At 38.4% G+C, this 24,204-nt stretch overlaps 1 protein-coding gene across 1 annotated transcript in view; it reads left to right on the forward strand.

Moving 5' to 3' along the window:
- The window catches only part of LOC108878932 (AF4/FMR2 family, member 2), a 115,216-nt gene that overhangs the window by 49,169 nt on the left and 41,843 nt on the right, over positions 1–24,204 (forward strand). The window contains exon 4 of the mRNA XM_018670006.2: positions 111–544. Within this exon, the coding sequence (XP_018525522.2) occupies positions 111–544 (434 nt within the window). The remainder of the gene's footprint in view (positions 1–110; positions 545–24,204) is intronic.

The raw sequence follows: 24,204 nt of genomic DNA on the forward strand, positions 1-24,204 counted from the left end.
CCTTCATTAGATTTTGACAGCACAGAGCAGTATTCTACTATAACAGGTGTTGCCTTGGTAATTTTTGACTTCTCTTTTTGGTTTTCTTCTCTTTCCCTTCTCTCTCACAGATGGTGGCAATTTTCGATCTTCCACCATGGACGGTGGCCATTTTAAGTCTTCCACTAACACAGAAAATGGTGGACATTTTAAATCCTCCCCATTTGAAAATGAAACAGGTTCTCACCTCTCGACATCCTCCTCCCCGCTGGCTTCCACATCAGTCCTGACGACGCCTACTCCTGGTCTAACCACTCCCACATCTGGACTGACCACCCCCACTTTTCCACCTGGTAGCCTATCAGGGAAGCCAGTCGCAGTTCAGCAGAAGCCCACAGCATATGTTCGACCAATGGACGGCCAGGACCAGGCACCTAGTGACTCTCCCCAGCTTAAACCCCCTCTAGTGGCCACCGAGGGATTCAACAGCAGCCAGGCTTATGGCGGGAACTCTGGAAATGCGAAGAATAAACTGCCAAAACTGAGTCTCAGCCACACAGGAGAGGTAAGAGAACAAGCATTGTGACATAGTGATGCTATATATATACCTATATTCTTTAAAATCAGATTAATGATGGTGTAGAGATTTTTCTCATATGCACAATGATCTTAGAAGTAACAGGTTTCATATTATGTACCATTTGATACCAAATAATATGAGGGTTGTTTTACAAAGTAATTCTGAATCATTTAAATTCATTTCATATCATATTACATTTTTATAAAAGTCCAAGTGTTCATTTATTTTTATTGTTGTTTAATTAGCCACCTTAGTTAGCGCTTAAGGAAAGAAATATTAATGTCATTTAACTCACTTTTTAAACACTTTAAAAACACTTCTTAAAAACTTTTTTTGTTCATAACCAACAGCATTACCTTTAAAATTCTAAACCTTTAAAGGAAGAGGGCAGTCATTTGCAAAACCTGCTTATTTACTTTCTTTCCAAGACTGAGATAAAGAGATTAGTATCAAACTTGTATATGCAAGTCCAGAGCTGGACATACGAGCCAGTTTTGCACAACATTTATTGTGCAGACCCCTATATTAAAACTTACTCACTGGCCTCTCAGATATGGCATGGCAATATGTTAATTTGGTTTAATATAGCTGCTTAAAGCTTATTATACTGCTCTTTGAATTAAGCCAAAATGAAATTAGTCTCCATGCATGGAGCTTTCAACGTGTTGCACTTTTGGCCACGCCCCAGTCAGTGATGTAGCAACAGGGGATTTACCTTTGACAGGTGACTGATGCATTTGCTATGACATCACTATTTTGGGTATGATCAGATGTACAACTCTTTTAAAAGTTAAAATATGACCAATTTAGTGTGTATGGTTATCTCATAGTATATTGGCAAAAGTAAAAGCTTTTTGGACAATCCCAATCCTGCAACCATTTTATTTTACAGATCTGTTATTTCTAATAATTTTCTAGATTTTTCTAAATCTTTCAAACACTTCCTTACAAGACAATAATGTAATTTGGAACAAAAGACAGAGAAAATGGATACAAAGTTCAGAGACTGTTACTGTAATTTGCTTTTAAAGTTGACATAAATAGCTAAGCAGTTATTGATTTCAAGAGGGATTCATTAACTGAAATGAAAATAACTAGTCAAATGCCAATACACATTTAGTTATTATCCATTTACTATTAGAAATTCAACTCTCCAAGAGTAAAATTAATATAGGCTCATAATATAGGCTGGTTGAGGTGGTGAGTACTTTGACATCTGATTATTGCAGGTTGAGTGCATGTTGGTATCATTTTGATGGTAACAACTGCTCTCTCCTCTTCAAATGCAGCACTATCATTTTGTTAAATAAAATCATGGTGAATATTCACACATTTCTGTAATTGTTATGTCAAATGAATCTGACAGTAACTTTAGTCCTCCACAAGTCCCTCACTCACTCTCTCTGACTCACTCATTTAACTCTCTGACCTGTTCTCTCTCTCACATCTCTCACTTACTTTCCTTTTCAAAACAGCACGAAACACCAGGCTTGATGATGATGTGTGTGTGTGTGTGTGTGTGTGTGTGTGTGTGTGCTGTGTGAAACTAGTTGACAGGCGAGTAGTCATCCATATCGAGCAAGCCAGCTGTTCCTGTGCTTTGATAGAGCTGGTGTGTGTGTTTCAGTGTGTGTCTGTGTGTGTGTAGCACTCCAAATGAGCCCGAGATGGAGCTTTGAGCATATGGCACCGAAAAGGAGAAAGCAAGGGAGACAGGGGAGAGAAGGAGGGAATTAAAATATACTTTACTTTCAACACTTTCTTACAGAGTGTAAGAAAGAGAGCAAGTACATTCATGGCCACGAGTGGTTTCTTTCACTTTGTTTCACCCACACATCCAAGGATGCTTACCGTTTCGTTTTCGTTCCTCTCATATTTATTCTGGCGAGAGTTTATTGGAGGGAAAATGTAAACTCAATACAGACTGTAGGGGGAGGAAGAGGGGGATGATGAGAAATGGGGTGGTGGGGAGCGGGGAGAGGAAGGAGGGAAGAGGAAGACAATGACTGACTGATTACAGCACCTTATCATTGCTGTATTTGTTCTGGTTAGATGAGTTATTGGATGTGTTCTGCAGCTTAAACAGCAAATAGCAGCAAATCAGAGGACTGAACCACACAGCAAATGGAAGACTCTAAGAATCCTGCTGCTCGTTAAATGCCAGCAAACGAGGCTTAAGGTGTCCACATTTTACCCTTTGATTAGCGAATCTGTGAACTGAAAGTTCAGCAACATAAAGCGGTAACAGTGATAGTTCTAATGCGTCACGTGAATGCAAAACCGATAAAAGAAATTCCTGTGGAGTGAATGAACGTGATTGATTTTCCCTGTAACTGTTTCAGATTAGTTCAGGTGCCATGAATGTGTATGAAATACTCAATATTTGGCTCACAGTTCTGTTGTTGAGTGTTGAGTGATTTTGTGTGTGTGTGTGTGTGTGTGTGTGTGTGTATGACTGTGCAATAAGCCTTTTAACTGCTGTGGAAGCTTTCTGTTAGCACTATAGAATTATTGATTAGATCCCCTTTTTCCCATTTGTGTGTATGTGTTAGAGAGAGAGAAAGAGAGAGGGAGAGCGAGAGAGAGATAACACTATTGATCTTTTCCTAACAGTTACAGTAGGCTTAAATCTACCTCTGGACACAAACACACATGCAAACATTTAGTTGTTGTCTGCAGCTCAAAGTGAGGGAACACATGATTTTACTTTGGATTGATCCAGATTGTGATATTATGATGTTTAGCTATTATTTTTGTATTTTTATTAAATGTACAGGCAGCCAACAGTATGTTGATATCTGCTGTGAAAATGTATCAAGCCAAAAGTCAGGCTAAAAAATCATTAAAAGATTAAGTTACAAGCTAATACAAGCTAAGCACATAAATCCCCTGAAAACTTCATTCCCTGATAAGAATAAATATACTAACTTGCTTACTGACTAAATAAACAGGAATCCAACTTAAATAAGCAACCTTATTATTAATGAAGAGTTCAACAGTCAAAAAGTCAAAACTTGAAAGCGACCAAATGATCAAACTGCCATCAGATTCTGATTCAGATTTTTGCTAAATTCTGATTAGTGCACAGTAATAAATGACATCAAGATCTCATCTAATCCACCCACCTACTTCAAAGTAGAGAAAAGAGCACAAAGAAATAAAGAAACACTGGAATTTCAAATATGAAATAACCAAAACAGTTTGGGAGAAATTAGTGTGTTCATGAAGGACCCCTTCTCTTATGATTAAGGCTGATTGAAAAACTTGAGTTGTCAGGGACTTTAAAGCAACATTAATGACTGTTCTGGTCATTTGGGGGACAGTGGAACAAGCTGTAAACACAACTTCTGAATATTATTGCTATATAAAATGAATGTGTTTTCAAACAGGCAAACAGCAATAAACAGTGTTCTTGCTCTTGTTCTTATGTTCAACAAAAGTAAAATATTTTTTCTTTCAAAACTCACACATACAAAAAAATACCCTTCAAAAATACTCTGTAATATACTAAGGTTACTTAAGGTACAAAGTCATAATAAATTCAGTAAGTTTTTTTTTTTAAACAAAAAATGTTAGTCTAATAGGTAATAAAAATGTCTTATTTTTTCCCCCTCAAAGTAGAAAAACTAGCAGACGAAGACACATCAGAGAAACACTCATGCTTCACAGAAACACTTGCTTTACATGAGGTCAAGCTGTCGCTATGCTTTTAGTGACATTCAATTGCTTTGAGTTTCCACTGCATTCCTACTCAGGTAAACAACACTCAAGTCAAGTGGATATACAAGTATATTTGCGAGGCCCTGAAAGCAAGGCTGCAAGAAGGTAAACATGGAGGTGACAGGTGACATTTCCAACAGTACTGTGACAAGTTTCATTTACATGTAGTTCAAAGTATAGAGCTGATGTAATTTCACACTGATTTGAAGGCCTGCTGTGGTGTTTCCATCAGGCGTGTGTAGAGGTGCATACGGGCGCTTCACCGCTAATGTAGCGGTAAATAAGAAGCAGGGTAGACTAAGACCTCCAGTCAGTAATCACTGTGAGGCCAACACCAACCAAATCAATTCCGCTCTCAGAGAAAGCATTCATTTATGCCTTTTGGCATGAAAAGGTCCTGCATTTATACAATACACTAACTTGATAAAAGGAACGTGCGAATATACATTTATAAATATTGATGTTAGGCTAGGAAGCTGGTTAAACTGACTTTAGATGGACTTTCTCTTGACAATATCCCTGCCTCTCTGAACTATGGTCTGCCATCTTTATGTTTCAGTAGGAGCTGTTTTAATGCCCTATAGACAGCAGAAAGCTCTTACCTGGAATATATTGCTGAACAGGTTATGTGGGGACAGTTGGAATGGATGATGCCAGGTTCACAAATAGTTTTAAACTTTCCAGTGTCTACACACAGAAGTGACTGCATGCACATGTTATGACAGCACTCACAGCACAATTAACTAAACACATTTAGGCAAGAGGCCTACTTGAACCAAATGATACATTTAGGAAAGTGCAAACAGTGCAATCATCACCTCAACTAGCTTGGAATATTTTAGCTAAGTTTAGTTCTGGTGGGTTAAATATGTAATGCTAGCATCTGTGTCACTGAGACTTCAAGTGACAAAGCAGCTTCAAGTGTTGCTGGAAGGTGCCAGATGATGTCATATGCTAATTTGCATATTAATTTGCTACATATGACTTAGATAAGCTAGTGCAAATAAGCAGCAGGTGTGCTGATTTACTGGCAAATGCTTGTGGTCATTACACTAAGATCCTCCTGCCAAGGTTAGTTATAGTAATTTCTAGCTACATTGAGCTTGCAGCCAAAGTAGTTTATATCTAAATAATTTTTTTTATCAGTCTACACAGCACTTAGCCGCCTTGTTAGAGTGAATGGTCACTTTAAAGCTGCACTGATCAATATTTTTATATCAACAATGGATTAAATGAGTGACGTGAGAGAGACTGTTTGTAGTGATGAACCCACAGATGATTATCACCACACTCTGCAGTTATTCTCAGCTCTGCAGAGTGACTTAGTGTCTTTCAGCTCATTGTTTTGGTTTTAACGCTTGCAGTTTTAATGTTCTCACTCTCATAAACCCCATTCTGGCAGCAGACAAATAAAGTTAGCAACTAGCTGGTACTAGAGAATTTAGCAGCTAAAGACACAGATATTTACCTGAGGAACTGGTGGAGACCAAAACAGAGTTAATGCTAGTTAATTGGCATTGGTTTTGCCATGTGGACACAAATATGGCCCCAAATGAATGTTAAAGGTGCTCTGTGTCTGCTGAGTATATACACAGGCAGCTCTTTGCCAACATGTTAACCAAAACAACTTTTGTAAGGTGATAATGTGTGTTCACTTTGAAGCAATCAGGTAACACTGCTTCAAAATAATGTTTTTCACACACAGTAAAGGACTTAATTTTGGGCACAATGAAAATGGCCTTGTAAAATTAAGCAGTATTAACTGAGAGGGTGTGCTTTAACGTCATTTGAGCACAACAGTGATGCAGTCAGGACTGAGGCACATTGCTGAGGTCCACAGGCATCACTGAAGTGCCTAAATGACGTTAAAGCACACCCTCAAGTGTAACAATGCGATTATACAACTATTACAAAAAAAATTAATAATAATAATATTTTTAGTGATGAGTAAGGCGTGCTGTCATACTGATTTGAGCACATTCTAAATGTCTTGTTGACCAATCAGATTGCTTGGTTGGAACTACTTGTTGTATAATACCAAAAAAAAAAAAAAAAAAAAACCCTGCAGGCAATAACCTCTGCAACCATAGTTAAGTGGTCTTATCTGGTCTGTTCATACAGAGAGGAAGGACAGGGATGAGACAGCATCAGAGGATGGAGAGAAAAAGGACAGACAGATGAATGTTAATATATTTTATTATGCCAGTGAAGCATCTTTGATTTGAAGTGAATAGAAAGTTGAAACTGAAGAATGGAGGGAAATACTGGAGAGAAAACCACCACAGACAATAGATGCTACAATGAGGAAAGACTGTTTCTACTAACTGGAGGAAATTAAGTGGCAGTGGCTGCATTAGTAAAATATCTAAATGAAAATGAGACATATCCATGGAAAGCTGCTTATTTTTTGTTTGTTTTTCAGTGAGCTATGAATTCACAGCCTCAGAGTGATTCACTTTATACTGTAGAAGTCAACAAATGCTTAAGGAAGCTTTCCCTGTTTGTACATTCATTACTGTAACAGTGCAGATGGATAGTCAGGCAGACGCAGGGGGAATAGAGGTAAAATGTGCAGAGAAGGGTGTATATAAAATTACAGTCTATAGAAATACCTTCTCTGAGGAAATAAAGAAGAGGCAAGAGGACGTGGTGATGAGGGAAACAGGGATAAAATATTTTCTCACTTCCAGCAGAACTAGAAGAGAGTTATGAGGAGTCTGCCAATGCAGCAAACAGCTGGCTTCATTTGCATAATACCCATCAGACCTCTCTTTCCCTCAGGCTGCCTGTCAACTCACGACCGAGACGTACACGAACATATATACACACACACACACGACACCACCATTCATTCTAACAGTACCCATATATTTATAAGCACCACGTCTGTTTATCTTCTAGAAAGTAGTGATACAGTATCAAGCCTCTGTGACTCAGTGAAAGCTTTTTAACACTTTAATTCATTTGATTTTCATAAAGCCAAATAATTGCCTCTGCAGAGAGAAGGAGATGAGATGATTTAGTTTTTATGCTGATAATAAAATGATCATAAAATCATCCTCTAGAAACAAAGAATACAGCCCAATGAATCAAACTACCCTTGAGTGGCTGCAGTAAGACAGAGAAGAGGGTGCTTGGGGAGAAATGTTACTTAAAGCCGAATAGTATAGGGGAGGTCTCCCATCGGCAAGGTGCTGCTGGGGTGTCATCACAGCAATAGTCGCCCTGCGATAAGAGAGATCACAGAGGAGAGGGGGCAGCAGCCAGGGCTCTGTGGGTTTTAAAGTTCAGCGTTTTAACACTTGGGATCATCTTTAGTTTTGTTACAAGATAATCTGGAGATGGCTGCATTCTGTGATAACGAGTTCTTGTGAATGATGAGGAGTTAGGTAACAACGCGGTGATGTTATGTCATGTTTTGTGACAGTGTACAAGCAGCAAGAAAGCGAAAAGCATGTCAGCATCAGCTAGAACACTGCTGACAAAGTCAAAAGTACATCACTACATTTCTCTTTACATTTCACAAATTGCTTTTCCCTAAGAGAGGGCACACACACACACACACACACACATACATACACACACACACACACACACAGAGCAGTTACCTCTTCAGTGTTACTGTTTATAATTGACTTAATATGATTTCAGATTAACTGTTTACCCTCAGGATGAACATTATAGCCCTGTTTACTGGATTAGCTGCAACGATCAGCATTGATCTCTGCTGTCACTAAGAGAGGTTGATAGTGTGTATTATCGCCCCTCAGAGAGCTGTCATCTTGCTCCTAAGTAAATCCCCCCTTCACACCATCTGAATTAGAGATTTTTCAAGAGGCCGGTCAGATAAAACTGCTCTTATTTAAAAATTTTCCAGCCATGCGATGCTGGTGAATCTGAAGTCGGTGGTTCAAATCGGGGCAGGGCCCGGCGCTTGACACACAGCGGCTCCTGCTGATCATTGGCCAGGGGTCGCAGCAGTCAATCCCTGCACTTTCACAGCCGCTTCCACTTCATCTGCTGAAGTGATTTGAGGGGGCTCAGTGTACCAGCCACAGCATGTACCTGGTGTCATAGGTTCACACAGCCAAGACTTTAATTCATAGTTTAAAGCCTGAGTCTGTGGCATTTTAATAAAAGAATTATGGGCTGTGGTGGAGGATGTATTCAGATTCTCTCAAGTAAAAGAGAGAGCAATACCGCAGTGTTAAAATAGTTCATTTTAGATAAAAGTTCTGCATTCAAAATATAAAGAAGTACAAGTATTGACATCAATATATTAATAGTATCAAAAGTACAAATATCTGTTTTGCAGCCCCTTTACTATATTATTGAATTATTATTGACTTGAACATTTAAGTATTATATATATATATATGTAGTTAGCTTTAATTAAATATTGTAAATCACCCCAATCAACATGTAAGACAATAAATCTTCAAGGCAAACTGCATTTTAGTGGTGCAAATTCTTAAATAAATTTGCATTAATCAAATCATCAGTACTAATGGATATGCAGTGAATATTGGGCTTTTGGGATGTTGCCTACTTTGTCTAGTTCATAATCTAGCCATGAAAATGATAGATTTTGTATTAAGAATATAATTCAGTCACAGAATTCAATCAGTAACTACAGCTGTAAATGTAGTGGAGTAAAAGATGTGGATATATTTGTATTAATAACATTAATCTGCTGTCAGTGCAATAGAGCAGAAAGTACAGTACTTGCCTCTTAAATGTAGTGGACTAAAGGTATAAAGTAACATCACAAATATTCTGGTGAAGTACAAGGACCTTGATGCTTAAATAAGGTAGGTAGTTACTTTGATTATGAGTAAACAGATGGTTGAGGCTCCTGGTGAGCAGCTGAATCTGTTGCAGCGGTGATGTGTTTAATTGCAGCCAGAGAAGATTGTTCCATACTGAATGTCCCGCAGTCATGACACACAGTTTGGCTTTGAGAAAATGTAAATCCACATTTCTAATAGTTTTCCCCTCCCCTTTGATCATTACACGCCCACTGTATCATCTCTTCTAATGTAGCTAGAGCTGCTGGTTCTGGAGGTACATTTATTATTTCATGTGCCCACATGGTGCCAAATAAAGTGGACTGCCCACTCTCCTTTAAAAAATAGCTATTTTATATTGTTCCAGTGGTAAGTCCATGTATCATACTCTTATGAGGCTATAGGCTACTTCACATAATACATTACAGAACTTAGTGTTTGGTAATATATTGTTGAATGTAATTTAATAAAAGAGGGCATTTTTTTTAAGGATCATTCTCTAGTATTTCAGATTATTTCCACATTAAAAGTTATTTTATGTTGTCTTGAATACATTGCTGATATATGATTGAAATTGACATGCTGAACAGTTTTAATGCAATGATGTTAATTCCCCAGGATGTTAAAGTAATAAAACATCCTAATCAGTACTTATACATCTTGACTAGTAAAATATAATAAATTACAAGGCAACTTCATTTTGGACAATAAAAAACTGGTCCAAACGGCTAATAAAATATCTGACTATTCCATAACAGCTTATGTCTGGTGCCCATAAAAATATGGTAATAAAAATCTTTATTGCTCTTGGCATTACAGAACAATACATGAAGAACCCCTACTGCTAGCTCTTTAGTATTATTCATTAGGTTCTGATACAGGCCAGTGGCTGTTCCTAACTTTGTGTATGTGTTTGTGTGTGCATGTGTGTGTGTGGTAAGGCCTTTTAATAAAAAATGCCCCGCTGGGCTCTGCGTTGCCAGTTTGCCAATCAGAGCATAGCCACGATATGCAAATCACACACACACACACACACACACACGGACGTAAACACACACACGCAAGCAGGCACACGCACACACACAGTGGGGGAAGGAGCGTTTTGATCTACCAGGGCCATTACAGACATTTTAAAATCCTATGAATATAAAAAAGAGAGAGAGGGAGAAGGATGGAAGTGAGTGGAGGAAGATGAGAGAGATGGGCGAGAGTGCATCAGAAACAGAGAGAGGGAGGAGAGATGTGACCGGTGAGGAAAGTGAGAGGAAGCCACATTTTCTGTTCTTTTTCTGTGCGCAACAGTTTATTATTTAGTTCTAGGGGGAGACTGAACAGGAGAATGCATCAGAGAGATTACATGGAGGATAGACGATTAAATGGCTCCCCCAGTCTTTCCCTGCCATTTGTTTTACATTTCTTTTCGGTTTTGTGTATCGTTCCTTGATATTACTGGAGTCTGGCAGCAAGAGATGAACCGCGCCACGAGATTTATGGAAATGCTTAGTATCAATAAACATGAAGTGTGATTGGTTGATTGAACAAAAGGCATCCTGCAATCAGAGCAAATGCCTCGTCACTGTTACGTTGTCTGCAGCCGGCTACATCACTGATGATTTAAATGGACATTAATACAGGAAGAAACAAACACTTACAAACTCAGTCAAACAGTCATAAGTGATGACTAACAAGGCAGTGTTATTTGGTCCAATGTGATAAATTATTAGACTCCAGGTACCATATCATCAGCTTAGAGAAAACAGTGGTCATATGTGGTGTCTGACCCTTATTTTACATCAGAATTTATTTAAGAGGAGAGGGAGAGGGAGAGGCAGCTAATAGGGTGATTAAGGGGGAGGAGAGCTGCTGTTGAGAAAAAGACTTTGTGTTGGATTATTTTCTCCTCTTAGGAGCTTACAGAGAACCAGCCGGTGTTTTACACCTCAGCTCTTAACACCCTCCAAATCCCCTGATTTAGACTTAAACTGCATAGAGAGGGAAGAGAGAGGGAGGAGTGGAAGAAGGGAGGATGAGGAAGAGAGGAGTAAGTGGATGAGAGCAAGGCAAGACAGGAGAAAGAGGTAAGGAGATGGGGTAAAAGAATAACACACAACAGATGAAGATTCAATGAGGGATATTAGTGAAAGAACTTTTCATTTACAGTTTATACTGCTGAGGTAATCACATTCTCTGTCACAGGAAATTGTGTTTGTTTGGAGTGAAGAGAAGAAACGGACAAATAAAAAAAACCTAAAAATATATCACATATAAATGTATCAAACTTTGAGGTGTTATTTTTCAGTAATTAATAAAAGACAAAAGTGTGTAGTCTGTGTTTGTGTGTCACAGGCTTGCTCACTTGTCATCTTGCGAGTGTGTCTGCACCACCGTGGTGTGAAATACTGCAGCAGTGCTTTTGGCTGCAGTGTAAACACACACAGCTTACCTGTGAAGTCACACAGGTCTCACCTCATTTTATAGCTCTGTGGTTGTCAGCGTCCGGGCTCAGGGCCAACACTGGCACCTGTGATGCTGCTGAGATGTCTCTGCTGGGTAACCTGTACAGATGTAACTTATTCTTTAACACATTTTATGGTATTTCTACCAGACAGAGCAAGGCAGAAAAGATAGGGTAGAGGAGAGTTACCAGCATGGGACCAAGACATTGTATAATCATGTATAGATAATTGTTCAAATTGGAAATCAGAACAGACTTTCCTAAAATCCTCCTTTCACATTGACATTTGACTTTTTGCAGCATTTTCCCCCTGGCTAACTTATCTTGTAAGTGATATAAGAACGTCCACCAAAAATCTCCATGTCCCACCGCTTTAAATGCCCCCTGTCAACACTTCAGCAAAATGTCTGTTTAATGATAGTAGGCCACTAGCATACAATCTTATCTCAGCAAGCCCTCTTGTAATTTACCACTGGCTCTGTTGTCTAAAGCTTTTGATCTATGATATAGTTCCTTTTGGAAGATAAAAGTTCGTCTCAGAGTTTGTTGCTGCCAGTTTGTCTGAGAAGAAGAAACTGAATATATAACAAATACATATTCTGTGGGACACGTCAGCAACAGCGCTGCCTCTGTGGACTTTGGGGCTCTTATATGTACAGACATAATACCACATTTCAATAAAAGTAAATAGATATGTATAAATGAAAATGAACAGATTTTTTATATACAACACAGATTGTATATCAAGTGTATTTTTTGCTACTCTCACTTTTCCTCAAAAAAGCCTGTTTGTGGACCTTGAGTTGGAGTTATTTTGTCACAGCACAGTCAGGTAGACTTTTGCTGAAGTGTTATCACTCGTGCCAAGCTGAGCCGCTGATATCAGCAAGAACGCTGCTGTTCCAACTGCAAATAGCCCTCCCGTCCTCAGGAGTTTGGACTCCTCAGTTTAACCTGCCATGTTCAAACTCCCAAGTAGGGGAGTCAGAACTTGACACACACAGTACTGAGAAGTCTATCACTGGGCTTGCTACTGTTAGACTTCATTTTTTATTTCAATTTCAGTTTAGTACTGAAGGACTTAACAAAATCCACTTAACAGAAGTGCGAGTCAACAGCTTGTCTTCAGTAAAAGACCTTATATGTCCTGATTTAAAGGTGCCATATGTATATTGTGCTGTTCTACATAGGTAACAGTAGCATTAACATTTCCTTAGCAGTCTAGAAGAAACATTGTGAGTTCAGTATCAAACTTGGCCAAGAGGTGTCTCCAGTACTGGAAAGAAACAGCAACATTAACTCTTGTTTTGCTTCTATTTTGATCACTTCTTTTCTTCTACTGAAGTTAGTGTGCTAACCAGCTAACCCTGCCCTGTCTCATAATACCACTTTGAAATAATGAGTCACTGTGGTGTCCAGTGTGTCCTCAGTCCAACATGACTTAAGTTCTTATAAATGCAACGATGGCTGATGCTTTTTGTAAGTAAATAGCTGTTAATGCTAATGTTGGCATGTAGCAATAGCAAAAACTTACACATAGCACCAATAGAGAAGCTGCTTTTCTGTTTTCTGTTTAAAATGAGATGCTCCAAGATGAATACACTATGTCTGAAGAGACACAACATCAAAGTAAGAAAAAATAATTTAGTTCAAATGATGCCATTTATTTTGTGGACAAAGGGGATTTATTTAGTCCTCTGGGAATTGCATGTGTGTATGTGTGTGTGTGTGTGTGTGTGTGTGTGTGCGTATGGATAAACATACAAATGCATAGAGGAACACACACACTTTTGATGCCCCATTGTACTGCTGAGGGCCCCTCCACCTCCTACCCATTGCCCCCCACCCTCTCAAGAGCCACTTATTTAGTTGGTACACAGACATCATGCTGAGAACCACACACAGACAGACCACACACACAGCAAGCACAAACACACATACTCAAACACATCCTGCCAACAGAACAAATCAAATATACCCAGCTTGAATTTTGCCTCTACACATGCACACACACATCTGTCAATCATTCTCTTTTCCCTGCTCAGCCAAGTAAGCAGTGGTACCAAAGTGTGTGTGTGTTTCCTCTTTCCACTAATTAAAACAGAGGTGAGTGTCTGACTATATAAAGCCCCTTTCTTTCCATTAATATAGCTGTGTGTGTGTGTGTGTGTGTGTGTGTGTATGTGCGTGTATGTGCATGCATGCGTGTGTGTGTGTCGTGTATATTTATAAAAGGGGTTTTATTTGCCGCTAAATGTGTGTGTATGAGAGAGAGGAAAAAGATTGTGTGTGTGAGGGTGTATGTAGGAGGTGTTCTGTTCACAATTAATCACAGTAGTGAATCTCCCTCCCCTTGTCGTATAATAGAGATGTCATCCACAGCAGTAACTCCACTATGCTGCTGGTGCACAGGTGGTTCAACTATTATTGTTTATCTTAATGGCATTTAATTACATTTCTTAGATGTCATTGTTAATATTATAATACTATACTGTAGTTATACCCATAGGTCGCATTAACAGATTTAGTGCATGAGATAATAGAGCACCTTTACCAGAGGTGACCGAACAACACACAAGCCTATTAAACAGAGAAACTGACTTTTGTAATAACGCAAATTGCTGAAAACCCAGTCTTGAACATACATAATGTTTTTAGCTGCTTTTAGTGAACAACTCTCCCCATAAGCCCAGGAGATGAGACAACTAAGTTAGGTGTGTTCAGACATGTCTGTACTGCAACAGCAGCAGGACAGAGGACAGAATGGTTGGACAGTTCTTAGACAGAGGAGATTTCAGCTAAAAAGAAAACTACCTCAGAAGAGAGTGTTGGTGGATATGAAAATAACCCCAATGACATCTGTGAGCAGATCAGCTGTTATTTAATTTGTTACAATCATGGTGTCAATTTAAGAGTAGTGAGTGATATGTTCTTATTGGTTCTGATTAAAAATTTAGGCAGAATCAGGGAAGTTTTTCTATACAAACGCATTTTCTTTGCCTTGTAAAGCCAGAACTCAAGTTAATATGACGAGGTGTAAAGATTTGCCTTTTCTTGTTTTTTGCTACACAAAATTCCAACACTTTTACTGTGGACTTAAAACTTCTTAGTGGGCAACTTGAGGCTGGCCTCAGTGCTCAGTCACTATTTGTAAACCCCTTGTTTTACCACCCCATTCGTCTGAGACAAGTAGAGATGATTTAGGTTCTGATACAGAACCTGTTTAATCATACAAGCACAAAAAGTACGCTAATTTCCTTGCTAACATGGACAGGAGGGGATGATGAATAAGTCATTTCCATTTCTATTATATGTTTAATGACAAGTGCTCTCTCTGTCACCCAGGTTTGTCAACATCTGTAAAATTATGGGTTTTGGCTCAACCCACCCGGTTTTCAATGTGTTGCTTGATTACACCTCTTCTCAAGATTCTGTGGGTGTGTATAGGTGGGTTTGATTGACATTTGTAAGTTTTCTCGCACCTTAGTCAGTGCAGGTTTAATCTTCATCATCATTATCACAGAGTTCGGTGACATAATGCTCATATAATTCTCAGCAATTCTTCTCCCAACTTGAGCAGAGGTTTAATCAGCCAAAAATAATTCAAAACACCTGTGTGGGAATGCAAGGCCTCTAACTCAACCCTAGACTCATTAAGCCATTATGAATCAGAGACACTTTTTTTAAAGAAAGACAGAACACAAACTGCATTTGCAAAAGTGAAATACAATACATTGGAAGTTTGGAACTTTGGTGACAAATACAGAGCAGGCAGTTGATTCATGACATTATTGTGAAATATCCATGTAATAACAGAAAAATGGCTCTTGAAGTAGAAGGTTTCACTTGTCACAGATCTGAGGTATTTCTCAGAGAAGAGCAGCTTGAAAAGATGCTGTAATGGGGTGAGAGTGAGCTGAAAACTCTCGTCTTGGCATGCTTGATGGTGCACTAGGTGAAAAAATGATTCAAAGGAACGTCAGTGCCAATGATTGTTGCTGCCGAGGAGATGATGTGCTGTACTTCTTTTCATATGTGACCGTACGTGTACTTCTGTACAGACACTGAGGGAAAGAAATCGTTATTCTCTGCAAATCAATGTGTGGAATCCAGCCAAGAGAAGAAAAAGTTAGAAATACAAAGGATTGCTAACTTGGTTTCAAAGGGAGGTTTCACTGAAAAAAGTGACTCTTGCTTATAAAATAAAGAACAAGTTTTAAGTACTTTGAGAAAGTTAATAACAACCATCAGTTATTTTCCTCTTAAGTGACACCACAGCATTTTAACTATTACCTAATCAATTGTGTAAAAAAGGTTTGCTAATTTTAGTGGTACAGCTCCTTTAGATGGATGACTCTGGGTCGTGCTAATACAGATTGAAGCGTTTAGCTTGGCTAGCTGGCTCCAGGATGTGATCCATCAGAAAACAAGGCTAATGTTTTCAGCTAACCCACTCCTGGTGCAATTACATGGTCCACTGGCATTGATCATAGCTCCTCTTCTTCAATCTATCCTCCTCGCTCCCACTCTCGCCACCTTTAATGGCTAAGTCAGTGTTAAATGTTTGATAAATGAGTTTTGAGACCGCTTTCCCATGGATTTATTAAAATTCTATAAAAACCCTCTTTTTAGTGTGTGTGTATGTGTGTGCATGTGTGTTAGAGAGAGAAAAGGATGGAAAAAGGTAGACTATTATTCTATATGTGTGTGTGAATATCAAACACACATGCAGAGGAACCTCTAAACAAGTTAACAGACACACCACTTCTATGTTATTGCTAATGTGCTAGCAAACATTTTCCATTTTCACATCCAGCAACCCATAGAAACACTGTAGTTCATGTAGTGTTCCTGCCACATGAAATTTAACTGTCAGCTTGGTGTTTGACTCTCTTCACCAGCTAGCCGCTAACTTTATTTACTGCTGTTTCGTGCTTAGCAGGTGGTGTAGAGTGGGTTTATTGAAGCTTTTGGCTGAAAACAGCTGCCGACTGCTGCTTGAAACAAGGTTTATGTGAGAGGCGAGAAATGATCAATAATATATGTGCTATAAAACTAAAATAATAAGCTAAAAACGGGGGGCTAAAAGCTACATAGAATGTTTTAATGCCTCAAGAGCTGAGAAGTTGGGTGATAATCCTCTGTGGTTTTGTGGCTTCAAATTACACGTAGTCAATTGATTCTGTGTTAATATGGAAAATATTCATTAACAGCGCTTTAAGATTTTTTTTGAATCAAAATCCATTACTTGGCTCACTTGGATGGTTTAGTGTTTGGAAAGGAAGAATACCAAAGGAGACAAAACTTAGTTGGAACTTAAAATGCCCCTCTGTTTAAGTGGGGAACAACCGTTATCTGAACCTGCTAGTCCTAAGTAAAGCATTAGACACACACAAGAAGACAAACGCACACGCCACACACAAGCACTCACATGCACATGCTAGTGGAAGACCAATTAGCGGTGGGTGAAAACGACAGGCTTATTTGAAGCAATGTTTCAGTGACGACATTTAATTGGATGGTAAATCAACTCCTTATCTGCCTCTCCACAGCTTGGTGTGGAGAACACAAGATGAGGAAAGAGAGCAGCGGAGGGCTGGAGAGAGAGAAAAGAGAGAGAGATGGAAGAGAAAAAGGGGATCGAGAGTAAGAGAGGGGATAGAGAGTGAGCGAGAGAGAAACAAATGAAAAGAGATGAGAGAAAGAGGGAAAACTGGTGTGTTTGTGCAGTAGTATGTATTGTGACCTTACCAAGCTCTAAATACAAGCAATAAGAGCAGTAAATCTGGAACTGTGTCCTCAGCCAAAGCAGCTAGTGTAGATGACAACAGCAGTGGGAGAGCAAAGTATTATGATTTACCATAGCAGGAAAAACACAGGTATAACTAATGACAGTTAGAATCAGAATCACTCAGTATCAGATCCACTTATTACATCCTTTCAACTCCTTTATTGAATCTCATTAAGTTTAGCTTTTGTCATTTGAGAGTAACTAAAGATATGAATAGCTCAACTCAATGATTCAGTTTATATCTGTGATCACTATTGTCATCATCATCATTAAGCTAGCCTAATCGTTTTCACAACCTGTAGCACCAACCTGGAAATATGGGGGGGGCAACAAAAGATATGAAATGTTGATTGCTGACTGATATTGATTGTTCTGACGCACTGAACAGATGAACATATTGACTTTTACACCTGATATTTTACAAACCAATTCACATCTAAGTTGAAAAGTTGAGCTTGGGCTGTCCTATATTTAACATGCTGTCATCAGCCTGGAAAGAGATTGTTAACCTATAGTGACCATATTTTCAAATACCCAAACAAGGATCCTTAAGTGTACTGCATGTTCATGCTTGTGCACATCTATGCGCTTATGCAAGCACCATAGGTATTTTCAGCAGTATGGTGGATAATTATTTCACTGCTTAGCACACCTACTGAGCGCACATTTCAACACTAAGGAAGCAATGAATGCAGCATTTTTGTTGCCGGGTACCTTACCAAAGAAGCAGTAAGCTTTTAGGAGTTCTTTAGGAAAGATCTCTTGGGCATGACAGCTAACTGACAGGTTCTGTAGGAAAACCAGTTGATTTTTCATTCGACAAGTTCAGTCAATGAAAATGTGTAAAGAGGGCACATGAGGTGATAGACCTACTTTTACATGTACTCTGTGCATCTTTAGATTATCAGGCAGGCTGAGTCATACACAAACATGCACTCATATCAGTGCACAAACTGAATCACATACAGACATGCTCTCTCACAAACAGCTGTTGACACACACACTCACACTCACACACAGTTTCCTCTGAGGGCAATGCTTGTGATCTATCTAGCATGCTGGTAATCCCAGTGATGGCGGTCACTCCAGCTCTGTAAACAGCTGAAATATGGATGATAAAAGGAGCAGATGAAACTGAATAAATGAGAAGCCCATAGACAAAAAATCCTTGAAGATTTTCCAAACCCTGTTGGACCTCAGCCTGAACCATATACGACTCCAAACTTCAATCGCACCAACCAGTTGATTGACAGTTTTCATTTGACTTTGACATTTTTCATGACAGCAAAGCAACAGTTTCTCTCTCTGGCACATTTTGGGGCTCTCTGGTGTATCGAGGAGGGCTGTGTTAGAAGATGAAGTTCAGATACTTTGTGTAATTTATCGAATAAAGTAAACCTTTTCCTCATCTTACTGAGAAAATATCCAGAGAAAATGGTTCTAAAATAAAACAGAAATAGGAGAGGATGAGTTAATAGCTCTCAGAGGACAGTGCAGGAGAAAGTGTTTACATTCATCAGGCTCCAGATTTGATTCTGTTTGACTTTGTCTTAGCATATCTTTCTTTTTCTTTGCTCATTATCCTCTTTCATTCTCTCTTTGTATCTCTTCTTTTCTCTTTCATCTTCTGCTTCTGCCAATCTCCAAGTCAAATGTTACCATCTCTCTGTTACTGTAGATATGAATAGACTTTGTGTCTTTTGGGGTGTTTTTATTAATTCATATTTTGTTATCCCACATGCTTTCACGGAGTCATTCATCTCTCTCTCACACACATACACAGAGAGAGGAGAGCATGTATCTTCAGTCTTAAACACATTACTATAATTACCTCTTAATGATTTTTAATTCCAGTACAAGAGAAACAAGACACTGGTGGATTTGAAACATGAAAAGACACAGGCATATAAAAGGAAGTCATTTGAGTGGAATCACATTAAATGTATTTGTTATGTAATTTTATCTGTGGCTGCTTGTGGAGTGTAAACTGGCTCCTCTCTAATATGACAAATTAATAATAAAGAAATAATAAGGACCTACTCAGCCAATCAGAACGAAGTGTGTGGACAAAAACAACTATCACTGAATTGAACCCTCTGTAGTAATTAATATTATTATCTATTGATGTTTATCTCAATATTTGATTCAGGTTACAATGCAAATTATCAGTCTGATTGTTGTCTGCTTTTTGCTCTATGCTCATGTTAACTTTCAACCAGTGACTCAATACCCAACAATTACACAGTTTTTAAAAACCTTATGCAATGCATTTTTACACTCTAACCTTCTTGGTTTGGGTCACACATACCCAGATGTGTTTGGTTTTGAAAGCATGAATGAATTCAAAACTAAACTGCAAAACACTGAGTAATCATTTGGTAACCTTGGTAACACATATGCGCCACCACAGGAACGAGGGGATTTTCCCTCATACATCAGGAAATTTAAAGGTGTTCAAAGAGAGGTGTTCTTATTTTGTAATTCATGTATTTTGGCAACCTCTTATTAAAACATAAAGTAACAAAGCACTAAGTTCATTGTTCATTAACATGAGGTTGAGTTGCAGTTTGAACTAATAATGGATTAATAATGCTCAATATCAGTTATTTCTTAATAAAAGTCCTTCACTGCTGATGAGTTTTTCTGGGTGAAAAGTTTTACAAAAATTGGGCCTTTTTTGTGATGCAATTGCACAGTTGTGGCATGTACAAAAGTTTGAGAACCCTTCCACTTATGAACACTCATAATTTCATTCAGCATTTCAATAGTGCATTAACATTTGGAGAAAGGTTCATTTTTACTAATGCAGTATTTGCTCTATTCCCTTTTTTCATTTAAAAATTCAGGTAAATGGGTCATTTTAACAGGGAGACAAAAGAAGACCAAAAAGGTTACATATAAGACATGATTTCCTCTCATCACTGGAGCTGCATATTTTGTATTATAAGTGTGGGCTACACACCTGTACATTTCACAGTCTTCAAATATTTGCCACTATGCAAGGTGATCATTGTTGTGTGTAAGTGTACAGTACCATACTGTGTGTGTTCCAGCTTCTCAACTGTGAGGATTTGCTTCCTTCCTTTGTCACACATGTTAGTAAACTAGACGTTTCTTAGCTTATGGAGTGTTGATGAGACAAAACAAAATGTGATGATATTATCTTGGGCTCTGGTAAAATGTGATTTTTCACTATTTCTCACTAATGAATCAGTTAACCAAGAAAATAATCAGCAGACTAATCACAACAAGAATAACAAGAATAATGGCACATGTTAGACACAGCCCAGCATATGTCTAAATGTGACTGTGTGGATATAAGATTTTGTGTGTTCCTGTGTATCCACTTGTACCTGTCTATGACTGGGAGCACGTGTGTGAGAGACAGTTGGTGTGTCCATGTGTGTAGACATCTATCTATCTGAGCAGCTATTTCAGAGAGAAAGGATTTCTGCCTCAGTAATTGCCTCGGCTATATTTTCCCCCTGAATCTCTTCCCTCTTTCTCTCTCTTACTCTGTCTCTCATTTTTCTTTGGTATCTATTTTTTCTCTGAATTTTGTCCTTTCTCCTGCTGCAGACTTCCTCTCTGGCTGTCACTCATCTTTCATTTCTCTTTTATATTCCCTTTATCTCTCAGTCCTTGACATTAACCGTGATCTCATAGTAAGATCAATTAGGAGACACACGCACACACATATTACATGTAAGAGTCACATGTCCTTTAAAATCCATTAAAGCCAGGTTCTATTCACTGGGCTTGGAATAGACTTCCATCTTTGCAATGACTAAGTAGTGTGTTGTTCATTATAATACATTCAGTATGCCATCTGGTTTAGAGGTCCATACTGCAAATAGGAAATGAACACCAAACCCTGGTAGTGTCAGTGTTATGCTCCACTGAACTAAACACAAGTGTGATGGACAGGGATGGTAAAAGTGAGGCAGGGAGAGACAGATGTATAGACGGATGGATAGAGACAGAAATAGACAGACTCAGCGAGCCTGAAATCATATGAGTGTTTCCATTTCTGTCTCCCAGCTGTGTTTTATACTGAAGTGGGAAATCACATTTAAATGTTCTTGTTTGCATCCATCAAATATGGCACCTTATAGGAAGAAACAATTAGGAAAATGACACAGGAGGTGTCTTATTTTGCACTAAGGGTCTATTCTCATTGGTTTGGAAATGACTGTCTTTATAATACCTAAAATGTCAGATGTTGTATATTTTAAAATGTCATTGTCATCAATATATCATACATTGGTATAATAACCTAAACAATGTTTTTTTGTTTTGTTTTGTTTTTTTGTTTTTTTAATTTATTATCAACATTTTCAGTTATCAATACATGTGATTTTGAATTTAGACTCAAGTGTTGCTAACTGTGATTTGAAGTTTACAATTAACAGTGTATAATTCATGACTGACAATTGACTATTACACAATATACAGTTTAAGGTTTGCAGTTGCAAACACAGTGCACAATTTATAATTTGCAATTCATAATCTACAGATCAGGCAAACGGCCAACATTGAAACCATTCACAGGATATGCAATCATAGAATTCTGCTGTTATCAGAGCAGGTGCAATAACATTGCTTATGAAAAGCAAGTTAGAAGGTAGTTTTCTCTGTCTTTTCCTAAAGAAAGGACTGCAAACATATATTTTTCCGTTCATCTCTCTCCGCAATCTACTATTCTAAGGAAATCTTGAAGTTTTTATTCTCTCTCTCCTGTTTACTTCCTGTGTGAAGCTGTAAAACTATGTCATAAAACAGATTTCTTGTTAAATTTAAACCATGCTCTGACTGCATGGTATTACACTACCGATTTACTAATTATTTATCAATTTAAGTGCCACAGTGGAAAAAAGTCTCAAAGCTGCACCAGTCACTATTTTTATCCGAACAATGGAAAGAATGACCATGTGCAGTGTGAAACCTACAGAGAATTATCACCCAACAATGCAGTGTTTTAGTGATTTTCACCTTGCTGTTTCAGCTTTCCACTCCTCAATATTATAATTTTGGTTCATTCTCACAGCTCTCATTAGCATAAATTCCAAACACAACCCAACTGTACCTATGTGTACCAAGCAGCAGACTAATTTAACAGCTAGCTGGAGAACACGGTGGAACATTAAGCAGCTAAAGAGCCAGATATTTCCCTTAGGAGGTAGTGGAGACTGAAACAAAGCTAAAAGGAGAGCTAATATTGAACTTAAATCCACTGGGTCCTCTGAAATACCCAGATAAATAAATGCTAATGCTAATTCTTAAGCTCCATATAAGTGCTAATGTTGCTCTGTGTCTGCTGGAGGGTTTCATAATCAAATCAAAAAAGTTTGCTGTATCACCTTAATAGGGTAATAATATGTCAGTGTTGTGGTTACAGCTTGTTACATTGCCCCAGTGGGGCAGAAGTGGCCAAAATGGTTATACACAGCAACAGTATATGATGCTCGTCAGAATACAGTCCCCCATTATTTACTGTATGTAAACTCAAACACCAGCTACATCTTGATTCATTGGGATGCGCCACCATCCTATTTCACAGCTTTAAGTCAGCTCTTAAGAAAAGCTCAAACTTGATAGAGGCGTTGATTCACGTCAAGTGACGTGATGCTCTGTGACCTGGTTGACTTTGCTGCTGCACTTTGAGTTTAAATTCCAAGTATTGTTTTATGTCTCCATTCTAGACTAAACAAAACCTCATGTGTTCAGCCTGTAATGAAAAAGATATTCTTTCATTAACCAAATAACCTCAGATTAACGAAAAACAAATGTAGCACGTGTGTTTTATGTTGTCATAGCTCAGGGCAAAACTCTGTAAGATGTGTAAGTTCTGGTTGAAAGTAGCCTCAAATCTTTCATTGGAAAGCGCACGTCTTCATCCGCCCACTCTGGTTTCCTGTTGACTCGCTGTGTAATTAATGTGCTGACGTTGAACGATGTGCTTGTGTGGAAGCACAGCTCATGTCTAGAAGACATTGAGATGGATGTTTCATTGGTGAGCTCAAGCAGTTTTTGACTCTGTCTACCACACACGCTCCCGAATCACTTTTATCGTTGTGTTGTTTTAACAGTCAGTGATTTAAGGGGGAATATGATGTCATCCTCCACATCATAGTTACTGAATTGTTCCTGTGTTCATGTTGGTGCTATTAGTAATGGTGTGTGACAGAGGTTATGGTGCTGTAATATGTTAGACATGAGTTCTACAGTGAATTGCTCTCAGAGTCTTTCAGTGTTTCTCTGTTTCTCCAGCTGTTTCTTCGTCTCTTTCTTCTTTAATGAGACTGTTTGTTGGATTGATACAGGCCGAGATCTGGCCCAGCGAATAGCTTTATTTTGTTTTCAATTACTTTTTGGAAGCGATAATTCAGCAACCGACATTTATTCTTGTGTCTTGTAGGTTTTAGCTAACAAAGTCATGGGTTTCCAGCAGCTGCAATAATGGTGTGTTTGGAATAAACAGAAAAGCAACTCTGTAGCTTGAATGAGCAGCGATATGCACTTTGGCTGAACCAACAATGCAAAGAGTCCCAGCTACAGACATGTGATTTTGTTGACTTGTATTCTTTTTTCACCATTTAATTTTCATAATTTGACATGAACATTTCACTTCCATGACCATTTAAATAATTCTTGTCACACACCTCTCTGAATTTATAGCCCAGGCATCTGTTACCTCAGTCACCAGTCCAGATCACTCCTGTTCACTAAGAAAGACTTAATTGACAAGGGCACATGTTAACACAGATTAGCAGTGTGCAGCCATTGAACTGGTAAATTCAATCAGAGAAGCTGCATATGTCTAAGCTCAAACAACCCCTTTTTCTCCTTAAATAAAACTCTTAGTCATTCCCATGAATTGTCAAACTGAAAT

The sequence above is a fragment of the Lates calcarifer genome, linkage group LG8, assembly GCF_001640805.2.
Source record: "Lates calcarifer isolate ASB-BC8 linkage group LG8, TLL_Latcal_v3, whole genome shotgun sequence".
In the NCBI taxonomy this organism is placed as follows: domain Eukaryota; kingdom Metazoa; phylum Chordata; class Actinopteri; family Centropomidae; genus Lates; species Lates calcarifer.